Raw genomic sequence first — 13,551 nt, forward strand, 5'->3', positions numbered from 1 at the left:
GTCTTTTGGGGGGAAATAAAACATTTCGGGGACAGGGATTCTCCAGGTCCTTTTTAAAAATTATTTTAATCCCAGTATAGTTAGCAGTGTTATATTAGTTTCTGGTGTACAATATAGTGATTCAGTAATTCCATACATCACCCGGTGCTCATCATCTCTAGGGACTTTGATGGCAAAACGTAGGACCCTCGGAGCCAGAAAAGGAAGCTCTGAACTTGTATCTTGCATAAACAGATTTCTCAGGCATCATATTAGCTTCAAATATAGTAGGTAGGGTATAAAGGAGGGTAGTTCTGTTAGCTCCCAAAGTTCATTACCACCTCTTCTGAGCAGGGGGGATCTGAGCAGTAATAAAATGGGAGAGCAGAAGAAATAAGAAATCAGGACAGTAGGATCCCCTAATTCAGACCAAGCAGGATGAAACTCAGCTGCTTCTTCTAAAATGATCAAGTTACTGTTCCAATGTTAATGGCAGCATAAAGAGAAGGGAAAAGGAAAAGAACTTCTTAAGGCAGAAGACTGGAGCTGACAGATTAATAGCAGGGATTGGAAGAAGCCTTCCATTTATAGAAATGAAAACAGACATTTAGGAAAATATCCTCCATTAGGGGGGCTCCAGGGATGAGAGTGTGGCCGGGAAAAGCCCTGGATAATTCTTCCTCCAATGCATCCCCATGCCCTGGCCGTATTTTGAGAGCTTAGAAATGCACAAACATCAGGCAAAGTGTTTCCATCTCCTTAGCAGAGACCCTGCACAGCCCGTCCAACTTGCAGGGTTTCCTTTGTCTTTTCACTCTCCTGCTAAAATGTCAAAGCCTTCGCGGTCTTGGCTTCTAGTATTTGTGACTGCAGGCATTTCCACTTGCAGCCAAGACTCACTCTCTTCTCCAAGTCTGACAACTTGAGTCGCTCTGAGCCAAGCATCTGGTCCTTCGAAGATTCCCATTCTCTGGGCCTTCTCTGGGTCTACTTCCCTGAGTAATCAGGCAGCTTCCTCTTGCCCCCCACAAATGGGGTCTCCCTCCAATATACTGCATCCTCTCATCCACTCGATGAGAATGACTCCCAGTTGTGTGTTTCTAATTGAACTTTTGTCCTGAACTCAGTCTGGGAGCGCCTTCCTCCCTCAGTCTTCCTCACAAGTATCTAGCACCACTATTCACCATCTCACGCCTCCTATTCAATCCAACTGCAAAGCCCTACTTGTCCTCTCAAATATATTGTTGACCTGCACACATCTGTCTTTCCATCTCCATGGCCACAAAGTCCAAAGTCACCCTCATACCACCAGAGCCCTCTGGTGCCCTCATGTGTGTCTGTGGTCCCCTTCCCGCCCTCCTACAACCTGTTCTCCATAGAAGCCTTCTACAAATCCATTCACGGACAGATGCCGAGTCCATTCTTCACCTTGTTTACTGCTGTATCCCCATCACCCTCAACAGTGCCCAGAACATCAGAAGGTGCTCCACAAATAATTAAGAAGTAATTGCTGGATGTCTATATATCTAATTTCTCACCCATGCCTAAATCATAATAGGTCCAAAGCCAACACATTTTCTCCCTGTTTCAACTCTTAAATATTTCCATTTTCTAGCCACCTAGAGATGAAACCTCGGGAGTCTTTGACTCCTGACACATGCATTCAATGTTATTAAATCACAAAAGATTTTACTTCCACAATTTTTTTCTCACATCCGTATCCCTTTTAATTATCACTGCCTCCACTTACCAACCATAACAGTGTCCTAACTGAGCCTTCTGTGTGTATTCTACAGCACCAGTTTCTAAACTGCAGCTGATTAAAAAAAACCTTTTTTTAAATGTAGAACACCTTACCCTGGCATTCAAGGTTCTTCAAACCTCATCTTCCATCTAAGTTCTAATCAAATAGGACTATTCATTGTTCATCTGGACAAGTTTGAGCCTTCCCCTCCCCCCATGGCTCTTCATTCCCAATTATAAGTGTCAGGCACATAACAGCTCAATAAACTTTGTGAAAAACCTTCTTGTTGAATTCCTGTTCATCTTAAATGGTTCATCTTAAACGCCACTTTCTTCATGAAGATTTCCTTAGCTGCTTCATCCAGAGGTCTTTCTCCCCCCCTCTTCTTCCTAGTCCTTATGGCACTTCAACCTTCCATTGCCATGTATCATGTCATTCGTAAATCTCTCAGTTCTCTGCTGGGCTGAAAGCGGGAACAATGGCTCTTCCTTTGCCTTTGTATCTGCTGTTGTATGGAACAGGATGCCCTGCGCGTGGCAGATAGCCAATCAATGTTTGTCGACTTAAACTTCTGTAATTCGACTCTGGGATTCCACTTTCTCCTTCTCTACAGATTCTTTCCTTGTTAAAGAAAAAAGAATTATTTCCCCATTATCATATTTATCAGATCCCAATTATTTTTTTTTATTTATTTATTCATGAGAGACAGAGAGAGAGAGAGAGAGAGGCAGAGGGAGAAGCAGGCTCCCAAGGAGCAGGGAGCCCGATGCGGGACTCGATCCCAGGACCCTGGGATCATGACCTGAGCCGAAGGCAGACGCTCAACCATCTGAGCCACCCAGGCGCCCAGATCCCAATTATTTAATGCTGATGGCTGAGTGAATGAGATCCAGAACAAATGTCTCTCCCCAAACTGCCAAAAGAAATGTCAAACTAGTTCTTGCTTTTATAGCCTTCAATCAAGGAGCAAAAACATATGGTCGGGGGTTATAAAAGTAAGAAAGGTTTACAAAAATAACAAAATATCTGACCTAACGCAAATGCTGAGCTTTGACAGAGAGCAGCAGGTACTCTTTGGAGTAAGTCATTAGGCCACAGTACCTGAGACCCCTGTGTAAAAACAAAGTACATCCAGAACCACCTTTATTCTCAGGGGTGTGGGCAGAGGAAGGAATACAACCACCCTGAGTGCCTACTATTATGCATTATTATTGTTGTTGTTATATTAGGTTCAGATTCAGGAGATCAGTCTCCTGAGGTATTTGTAAAATGAAATAGCAGATCATGTTACTGGGGTAGGGGGACAGTGCTAAGATGTGTCCCAAGGGCTTTGCTAGGCTCTATCTGAGTAAGGCTGAGGGAGAAGAGTCCTGTGAGTTTTACCATGGATTTGGCGGGGGGGCGGGGGGGGGAACGACTGGCGCAATCAACTCTGACATCTGAGGGAGCAGGAGGCATTTCCAAAGGAGCCACTGGAAACAGAACTTTAGGCAAGGGGACTCCCAGCTTCTCTATCTCCTGCCCTCAAAAGACTGCCCCACTCGCTACCCGGGAGAACCAGCTAGGTGTTCCTTCCCATTTTCAGACTGACCTTTCTAACACCAATCTCAAAGGTCCCTCTTCACTTCTTCCCATGCAACCCAAAGGATGTGTAGTCTAGGAAGGCACAGACTACTTTCATCAATAAATCAATTTATTTAAAAGAATATGTTACAATTAATTACACTAAGTGACATTACCGAACAATTTTAGAGTGGTTAGCTCTAGAACAAGGAATGAAAGAAACACTGTTAGCCATTATGTGTCTGTGTATTTTCTCTTCACATTTCTTAAATCACAAATAAAAAATACAAGATACTGCAGTGAAAATACAATTAGAGTTTCTCAAATAAATTAAAAGTATGCATGGCCTGGGGAAAACTGAAGCCCAGCTCACTGGCTTAAAAGGCGGGCATGATATAAAACTGGTGTCCAATTTGGCAACTGGCCAAGTGCCTTCAGCCCACAGCACTCCCCTCGTTGCTCCTACCCTTCCCCAGAACCCTAAGCATTCCCCACACTTGAGATTATTGCTGAGGAGTGAGCTGCTGTCCTGGTATGAGTGAGGCCTGGCATGACATGCCCAGGGCTAGTGGGAAGGGCAGGCAGGAGGTGGAACTGGAAGACAGGAGTTGAAGAAGCAAACCCACTGCCTCTCTTCTTTTCTGAGTATCAACAGTGTTGTCCTCCCTTCAAAAGGAAGCTAATGGGACACAATCGATCTGGTGAGGGAACCTAGCAATATGCTGGGCTCCAACAGCCAAATGGTCTCTATGCTGAACTGATCCAGCCAGAGAGCACAATAGTCCCTCCAGGTCAGGAGACATCAGGTCAACCAGGATGCAGTCTCCTCAAGGAAACCTGCCTCTTAGGAGCCAGGCTGTAAGCTGGCAAATTCTGAGAGGAGAGAGAGGTGTCCCCTCCTGTCAATGCCCTGTACTGCTGCTCCAAGCACTAGCTTTGGAGCTACAAGAGGGGATAACCAAAGCTACCGGCCTGGGTGATGACAGGATGAAACTAGACAGGCCAGGCCAAGGAGCTGCCCTGAGCACACACCTGGGCTGAGCTTAGGCCGAGGGCAAGGGGAGGGCAGGAAAATGGAAAAGTAGAATAAAAATATAAAGAGCAGAGAGCCCAAAGCATGGCCCAAGGAAACCTTTCTGCAGGGACAGGTTTCTCAGGGCCTGCATTTTCTCCTGATCTATACAAAACTCTGAGCTTTTACCAAAGAGGATAGAAACTGAGTAAAAGAGGGAAGGACAACAGGAGATCAGGAAGATCCTGCTGGCTCTGCTGGGGCAAAGCAGAGGGGAGGGGGAGCCCCTCCATTTCCCAGAGACAAACTGCAAAAGAAGACTGGGCAGAAGGCTCCCTGGGCACAACCCAGGACTAAGAAAGACAGCAGGGATTGGGGAGAGGAAGTATAGAGCCAGGGGGGAAAGGAGTGTCACACTAACACTGCTTCATGCAAAAAAGAGCTTGATCCTATGGAGCCACAGTGACCTCTGCCCTGGTCCAGGAGGCCTGCTGTGGGTGGAAGAGGGGAAGGTGCCGTCCTCCAGGGGCTCCCTCCTTCCCCCTCCTTGCTATAAATGGGTGCTTTGTTAGTGGTACAGCCACAAGTAGGGGCTATTCCTAAATAGACTCTGCCCACAGGCCAATACCCACAGGGCCCTCGCCCAGTCTCCAAAGCACCAAGTGAATGAATGCTCTGTCACAAAGGGACCAGAGCAACATCCACCCACTCCAAGGGGCCTCCATCCTACGGGCAGCCCCCACGTCTCACATCTCACAATGGGAGGTCAATATTTGGGATAGTGCACAGACTCCAGATTTGTTCATTCCTCTCCCACTCTGAGGGAATACACGCAAACTGCTACTATGTTTACAGTTTGAACAAAGCTGGCACCAAAAGCCTCTTTAGCATCTTGGAGCGGGGTATCAGCATATCTTCTTTCTAGGGTCCTTTGGCTCATTATTAAATTCATTTAAGCCAAAAGAAGATAATCCTGCATCAAAGCTTTCAAACCAGGGATCACTCTCTGTAACATTAAACATTCAGCATCCCTACGTTCTGTATTCTATGATTCCACCTAGATTTGAAGAAGGGGAGGGAAGACAGGTGTCCTGTATGATCCCACACTGTCCTGGGGCAAGCAGCTGCCAGGATAACAGGGTGAGAGAGAAAGAAAAATGGCCTCACGACGATCTGCAAAAACAAGTTACCAAAAAAGAAACTTCAAACCACCCCACCACTGCTCAGTAGAGTGACTAAACCAAGTATGGCTGCCTCCCAGTTAGACAAAGCAAAAGATGCCACCCAATGGAGGTTTTTGTTTAGAAGGTAGAGAAGGGAAAAAGAAAAGAAGGCTCACAGACATGTTTCAGTTGCACCGGAGCCCAACCTCGAGCTCCCAATGCAGTATCTCTAGAGCCTGGGGCTGAGAGTGTTGCCCCACCTGGTCAGCCCGGCCCCCGGAGTCCTGGGATACAGCTCTCAGGATTCAAAAGCTCACACTGCAAGGTGAGATGAGGAGCTCTCTGGGGGACAAAAAGGTTTTTCTTTAGTCTCCTTTTCATTAAAAGTTGAGATCCAACTCAAATCAACCATATTGCTACTGGTCCTTCCTGGGTCCTCAGCTGGCTTAGAGATGGGAACTGGTTTGGTTGGCACAGACCACTGACTCATTCCAAGTTTCCCTAAGGCCTTGCGGATACTATACTGTCAGGTCCCTCCCCAACGAGGCTCTTTAAGGAAGTCGTGGAGAATGTAATTGGTTATGGTGGTTATTGGTCAGGAACGGATAGGGAAAAGCTTAGGTACTTAGGGCATTTCTTCCTTCTTTTCCCCTAAGTCCAATCTTTGTGCCTAAAGGTATTGGCTTTAACTCTGGTCCCTAGTACTCTGCCTGCTTCAGAAATGGCAGGGAAATGGGAAATTACAACCATGAAGTGTTTCAGGTTCCTGTGGCATCAACCTCCTGAGCTGACCCTCCCCTCCATTCTAGGCAGTGGAGGGAGAGCATTCAAGGGGCCCTCGGGAAGTGAGGAGATGTGGCTAGAAAGCCATGAGTGGGAGAGAGAGATGGACCAGGAAAGTTGTCTTGGAATCAAAGACCACACCAAGTCTTTAGACTCTCCCTGCAGATCTGCAATCCTTGCTACCCTTGAGAAACACATCTCTTTCTCCTCCCCAGCAGCCTCGTGGAAGATAAAGAAACTATGCTCCTTGCTCCTCAGACTCTACGGCAACCCATGAGTCAGAATCTTCACCCAATACAAAAAAGGGGGGAAAAAAACCCAAGCAGGTTGTAAACTTTTCGAGTCCTTCATGAGGAGAGGTATTTTCCTGGTAAATTATTTTTTTTTCCTTTTTAAAGTTTGTTTCAAAATAAAGAGAGCAAGAGAGAAGTCATGAATTCTAGTGAAAGGTGTGTAAAAACACAAGCTAAAAAAGGTACTGCCATCAATATGAAATTTAAAAAGAAATATATATATGTATATACGTGCAGCTAATTTGTGTATATATAATTTTTACATACATACATATATATGTCTGAACAGTGCAAATGGATGGAGTTCATAGTTCCAGTTTTAAAAATATAGTACAAGGAGAGTCTGTTGGTATGAGGCCCAGGTGAAAGGACAAAGATACCTTTGGCGCATTGTTGGGCTTATTTTCCTGTCTTAACTCAGCTGACTCCTGGTGCTGACCAATCTGTCATTCTCTACCAGCTCAATTCCAGAGACATGAAATTCAGAGGGATTATTAATAGGATTTAGTTTAGGGCTTTTGAACATAATGACTTTTTTCCTTTTTCTCTTCTTTTGTGTTAATGGTTACTCTGTCTGACACAGGAGACGAGAGGGGTGGGAGGACGAGGGGGAGGAGGAGGGGTGAGGAAAGGCTAGGTGGCCACATCCCTCTGCTGTGACCGTGCCATCTGGAAAATGTTCTGAAAGGAAAACAGAGAACAGTCATTGGGAAGCCTGAGGTGTCTGCATCTCCTCCCACCTGGTGGCCACCCTCAGACAGAAACAGAAAAATATATGGCTAGATGACTCCATCTGATTGGCCTCCACCTCTGCTATAACTTCCCACCTAGAAGCACAGCCTTTTAGACCCAGAAAGGAGCTTAGATATTAGTTATCTGGTTCAGCGTTCCCATTTTATAGATGAGAAAAGACAAGAAACCTGAGATCTAGGGAGGCTCATTTGCCCAACGTTGCAGAGAGGAAAAAAGCTGGGAGAAAATCCTGATCTGATTCTCAGAGCCTAATGTTCTTTCTACTGTACCAAGATTATAAATTTTTATAATCCCGACTTTCCTTCTGAACTTCAGAAACATTGTCTTTGAGAATCAGTAGCAACTTATTCAGAACCTTCCAAATTCTGCTCCAGCACTGGCAAATATGGACAGCAGTAAAACAGGGGCAGAACCTTTCCCACACATATGCATTCTTGGTTCGCCCAGACAGGTTCTGTCATGACTTGTCTAGTCAGAACAGCTAAAACTGAGGACAGCTGCCCTTTTGGGTCAGGAACAACATAGGCAGTGATTTTATTAAAAAACAAAAACAAAACCACAGCAGAGGAGGGGCCATGAAGTCATGGGAGATGGAATAGCCTACAGCCAATGGCTACCCACCGACAAAAGCAGGGCTTCTTTTGCACAGTCTATTCAGCCTCCAAAGGCTGGAAGAATAACCTCTCTAGAAGAATAAACAGTCTCTAAGTAATATTCCTATAAAGACTGAGATGGAGGTGAAGGTCCCAGGTATTTGGCCACAGGCCTATCACTTCAAACAAACAAACAGATAAAAAAAGTCAATTCAAGATTTAGAATTACCTCTTTTCTCCACTTGAGCTCACAGAACACCCTTTCGAAGCATTCATGCATATAATTAAACTGAAAAACAAAAACAAAATAGCAACACTGACTTCTCAAGATCAGGCACCACAGGGCCATGCCTTTGAACTCCTGCCCTCTGTTACCCCACCTCCCAAACTTGCTCAACCTAGAGAAAAACCCTGACAAGTACCACAAAACAAAACAAAACAAACAAACCAAAACCCAGGCCTGGTTCATCTACTATTCTCTGGCTCCTTCTAGTGGTAGTTGTGAGTCAAACGGGATGTGAAACTGCCAATCCTAGTCAGTCCTCCAGGAAAGACAGGAAGATACCTGGGGCTCTAGGGTTCAAAAAACAACTGCTACCTCTATAGCTCTCCCCATTTATGCATTCAGCTTGAGAACCTCAAACCCAATCTACTTTCCCCAAGACAGTTTCCCTGTCTACCACTCACGTATGGTGTGAAGATTTTAACCCATCGAGGCTTCTTCTCTCCTCGGGCATATTCAAAGCAGAAGGCCATTCCTTCTTCATCTGTATCCCATCGCTGCATCTCGTCCCATTCAAACGCTATTACCTGGTTCTAAACATCCGAGAACAAGAGCGTAAGTCCGAGAATGCTGGGGAGCTTAGCTAGGATGGTTCTGAAGCAGACAGCAGAAGTGAAATGAGTGAGATGTCTGCGTCATTTTAAAGAAAAGACTTTGACAGAAGAGTAAGAGTCAGCGTGAGGAGCCAGGAAGGTAAGGATTAGTGTGGATCCAGTGCCAATTTACCTACCCCATCAAAATAGCTTTGATTTCATCTCCCCTCCCAACAGGAACTAAACCCCAGCAAGTGACTGAGCAACTATGTCCCTAGTACTTCCAGCCCCAGCCCCATGGCGAACTGTCACCTCCAACTGTCCTTCTTCAGTGCAGGCATGCAGTTTAAAGTGCATGATGCTAATGGCTGTGATGACGTGTCCCTTCCTCCTGGAGTCACAGGCACAGTGGGGGAAGATTATTTCATTGTAGCCCTCGCAAGTCCTTAGCATGTTGAGGTACTAAAAAAAAAAAAAAAAAAAAAGGAAGGCAAAAACAGTGTTACTGTAGTATTAAACCACCATGAAGAGAACCCTCTCACCCAGCAACCTGAAGACCATGCTCTGGTCTCACACCCAGCCCTAAGAAGAGCCAGGACTCCGAGCAGATCCTTTGCTCCACTTCCAGCTTCTACTTTCATACTTCCAACCCCACCTCCTTTCTCTACCCCATAAGTACACAACGGAGCCAGAAGAGATGCTCTGTGTAGAGGGGGACTCACAATGCCATTAAGTCTGCCTCTCCTTTCACTTGCCTCTGGGATGGGAATCAAAGCGATCTGCATGATTAAGGAAAGGGAGCTCATGTCTCCTCCCAAATCAAAAGTTATAAGGATCTCTGTGAGGAGGAGTAAGCTATCCCACATCTCATACTCATAACATGTTTAAGCTGAAAGAGACTGCTAAAGATAGGCCCAGAGTCTCCCACAGGAGACTTGCTTAAGGTCACAGGTGGAGCAGTCAAGATTAGAAGCGAGGTTTAATTTCTTGGCCACTGGTCCTTTCTCTATTGCCACTAGTCCCCAGATCAGTGCCACCATCCCCCGGTCTCCAGTACCTATGCCTCCTTAAAAAGCATGTGGACCAAACTGAGTGGCATATACAACCCTCAGAGGTACAGTGCTACAGGACTGATTCAGAAAGGACTCCAACTCAGCTCTTTGTCCTTTCCCCTCTACAATGAAGACTGGCCTCTCTTTCACTCAACTCCCTATTTTAAGTTAAGAGTAAAAGATGAGTGGGAAGGAAAACAGAACAGAAATAGGGAAAAGATGATTTAAAAAAAAAAAAAAGATGCATGTACTCTGACCCAGTTTCCTCTCAGGGACTGACTAGGAAATAAGCAAAGAGCCTTGAGTCCCCACACAGAGAACAGAGCACACTGGGGACATGCAGGGAGTGCTGGAAGGAAGACAAAGGCACGGCACACTAGCTGATCTACACTAGATGGGCAGGGAGACTGGAACACACTGCAGAGTCGCCTTCTGCCTAAGAGAGAAGAGACAAAGGGACCTAAGCACAAAAAGGACCCTGGGCAACCTGTAGCTCTGGTACCAATGAATGGCACCAAGACCATTGCTACTGCCCTGGGAAGACTTAAAGGTCCACAGGAAAAAAAAAAAATCACACCACATGCTCCCTTCCCTACTTTGTATTTACTTCTGTTTAGGTATAATGGCAACTTCGAAGGGGAAAATTATAAAATGACAGCAAGAACACAGTGACAGGAAGTACCACAATACCTGATTTGTGTCATTTTTCTTTTCTTTCTCCTTCCTTTTATCACCCTACTCCATCCCCTTATCTCATCATCCTTGCTGTACTAGGGATAAAAGTAGATACTGCTTGGCCCTGCCATTAGCACTATGGGGCAAAAAGATATCTCTGGCCACTAAACTTTGGTAGATAGGACAGGCAGTGCCATGGAATAAAACTCTTCTGGGGTTATAAGCAGAAACAAAGGTTGGGACAGGAAGCATGTACAAAGAGTGGTCAAGAGCCTGGGCCCAGACTACCCTCGGCTTGAATCCTGGCTCCGTCATTTCCTAACTATGTCACTTTGGGCAAGGTACTTGCACTCTAGCAAATTACTAAATCCCAGGAGCCTTAGTTTCCTCTCCTGTGAAAAGGAAAATAGTAATAGCACCTACATCACACAGTTACTTGTGACCATTCAAGTATTTAGCTTAAAAAAATAATTTTAAAGGCCCCATTATCCTTAGCCAGAGGGCTAAACTATTTTCTCTCTCAGGAATGCCCTGTGAAATGATGTATATGAATATTTTTCTTAAAAATTCCAGGGGAGGGGCACCTGGGTGGCTCAGTTGGTTAAGCTACTGCCTTCAGCTCAGGTCATGATCAGCGGGGAACCTGCTTCTCCCTCTCCCTCTGCCTGCCACTCCCCCTGCTTGTGCTCTCCTGCTCTCTGTCAAGTAAATAAATAAAGTCTTTAAAAAAAAACAAAACTCCAGGGGAAAAAAGCATGTGCATGAGACAGATGAAACATGAACAGCAGAAAAGTGGAAGGTTGCTGAAACTGGGTAATGAGTACATGGGGGCTTAAATGTACTATTCTTCCAACTTCTTTACATGTTTGAAATATTCTACAATAAAATATTAAAGGGAAAAAGAAGAGTGCCCTGCAAGCAGGCCTGCAAGCGCTCAATCCACGGCACCCTCCTAACACAGTCATGGGAAAGTCTGCATACTCAGCAAGCAGCAAATTCTGCTCAAAGGTGTTTAGGACCTTTGCAAATGCTGGAAGGTGTCACACAGCCTTGGGACTGGTTCTGCTCGCATTCTTTACCAAAAGAGCCTTACATATAACACATTTGCTGAGATTTCTCCTCTTTGAGAGGCACCACTATTGTTTTAAAAATATTTCTGCCATATTCCTAATAGGGAGCTTTATTTTATTTCTTAAAAAGAGAAACATGTAGACAAAGGGAGGGATTAGGAAAAGCCATCAGACAAGGCATGGAGCTATGCATACCCTGACCTCTCTCTGTGACCTTGTATAAGTTTCTCTGCCTGGGGGCTTCCCCTCTGCCATCTGGGAGTAAAGGCTGCTGCGGCCAGTTTCTGTCCCTGCTACAGGGAAAAAAACATGCTCTGAAGTCAGACAGAAATAGGTTCAAATTCTAGTTCCACTTCTGACAAGCTAAGTGATATTAAGTCAGAATCTTCATCTCTCAGACTCTACTTCTCCACACACCTGCACAGTTGTTATAAGGAGGAAATGAGAATGTACATATTGTGCCTAGAACTGTACCAGGCACACTCTATGTGCCCCTCTCTCACCTTTGAATCAAAATGCTGATTTATCCCTCCATATTCAAGAATGTAGTCCTTGAAAGCAAAGGACCTTTAGGGGACTTTCTAATGGCATTAAGTTCTAAAAGTAGCCTGAGTGGAAACTAAGGGCACCTGTGGCCTTGGTATGACGACAGAGGTAAAATCTCATATGGGAAATAAGATTTTCAGATTCTCAGGTCAGGTAGTTATTTCTCAGCTTTAGGCAAATCTCTATACTCCTAGATTTGCACAAAGTATAAAGAGCTGTCTTCTGTATTTGGAAAACAAGGGAACTTACAGATGTTTAAGAATTTTGGAGTATTTTGTCAAGAGTCTACGTGATAGCTGGCAATCCAAATATTCCCATTTTATAGAAAAGAAACTAAAACTGAAGTTTGTTGAAAGTCTCACAGTGATTTGGCAACTAATAGTAGTGATTTGGCCTAATCTTGGGCCTATCAACCATATTAAGTTGCTATCAAGACGCATGGGATCAGAAGGGCCCATCTGAGTTGGAAATTTCAATGAACTGAACCTGACCACTGGGTAGACTAATGTCTTTGAACACTAATACTTGAATACATGAAATTACACTTGAATAAAATTCATGCGTTTCAACCTTTGGTGGGATTTTATTTAAAATCTAATTGCAGGTGGCGGGCGGGTGCACTGTCTCCTGCACTCCTCAGAGTCGGGGCCGCCATCACCATGGCCACGGCTGCGAGTCGGCCTTGCGACGGCGGGTCGCAGGACATCTTGTGGCGCGTTTTGGGCTGGAGGATAGTTGCAAGTATTGTCTGGTCAGTGCTGCTTCTACCCATCTGTACCACAGTATTTATAATCTTCAGCAGCACTGATTTATTTCATCCTATTCAGTGGCTCTCTGATTCTTTCAGTGATCTGTATAGTTCCTATGTAATCTTTTACCTCCTGCTGCTGTCAGTGGTAGAAGTAATAATAAGTATTTTTAATGTGGAGTTCTATGCAGGATTTCTGCTTTATAAAATTCAGTTGTGGTTGGTGAGATGGCACCTAACACAGATTGCTTTTTTTCTCCTCTGAAAACAAACTTTCAAGTGGCCTCAGAACAACAGAGAAGTGAGTTAATGGTTATAAGAAACTAAGAAAAAAGGAGAAAAAAAAAAAATCTCTGACAGCTGACAACTGTTAGCTGGCCGCCAAAAGCTAGGTTGTAGTGTTGCTTCCTGAACATAAACCATTTTACAGAATATCACCATCAGATAAGGTTATTTTGTGACTTTGATGGAACAAGACAAAAATAAGGACAAGATGCTACCACATTCTCTCGAAGCCAATGTGAGTGACTAATGTTCTTTGACCAGTGACAGCCTGCTTTATGCCTCCCCTCTTCTGAATTAAAATGATTAATGTACTTGGTAACGAAAAATAAATAAATAAATAAAATAAAATCTAATTGCAATATTATAGGGCTAGTACTTACTTGTGGCACTAGGTTTTCAAGACAACAGAATTCCATAAACGTTTAAGCATATCTTATACTCAATTCCAATGATCCAATGATCAATTCCAATGATCC

At 44.6% G+C, this 13,551-nt stretch overlaps 1 protein-coding gene across 2 annotated transcripts in view; it reads right to left on the reverse strand.

Annotated features, from left to right (window-relative positions):
• Nucleotides 1-47: 47 nt before the first annotated feature.
• The window catches only part of SNX27 (sorting nexin 27), a 68,542-nt gene continuing 55,038 nt past the window's right edge, over nucleotides 48-13,551 (reverse strand). Inside the window, exons 9-12 of one of the 2 annotated variants that reach the window (XM_028088242.2) lie at nucleotides 9,012-9,161; nucleotides 8,571-8,699; nucleotides 8,113-8,172; nucleotides 48-2,344 (exon numbers count right to left, since the gene is read on the reverse strand). In XM_028088242.2, coding sequence (XP_027944043.1) covers nucleotides 2,171-2,344; nucleotides 8,113-8,172; nucleotides 8,571-8,699; nucleotides 9,012-9,161 — 513 coding nt within the window. In that variant the 3' untranslated portion in view covers nucleotides 48-2,170. Of the gene's footprint in view, nucleotides 2,345-3,398; nucleotides 7,219-8,112; nucleotides 8,173-8,570; nucleotides 8,700-9,011; nucleotides 9,162-13,551 lie in introns of those variants that run through there. The other variant, XM_028088243.1, reaches the window with a different exon arrangement.

The sequence above is a fragment of the Eumetopias jubatus genome, unplaced genomic scaffold (genome assembly GCF_037043125.1).
Source record: "Eumetopias jubatus isolate StellerSeaLion01/CBP00866 unplaced genomic scaffold, mEumJub1_p1.0 scaffold_4, whole genome shotgun sequence".
Lineage (NCBI taxonomy): Eukaryota > Metazoa > Chordata > Mammalia > Carnivora > Otariidae > Eumetopias > Eumetopias jubatus.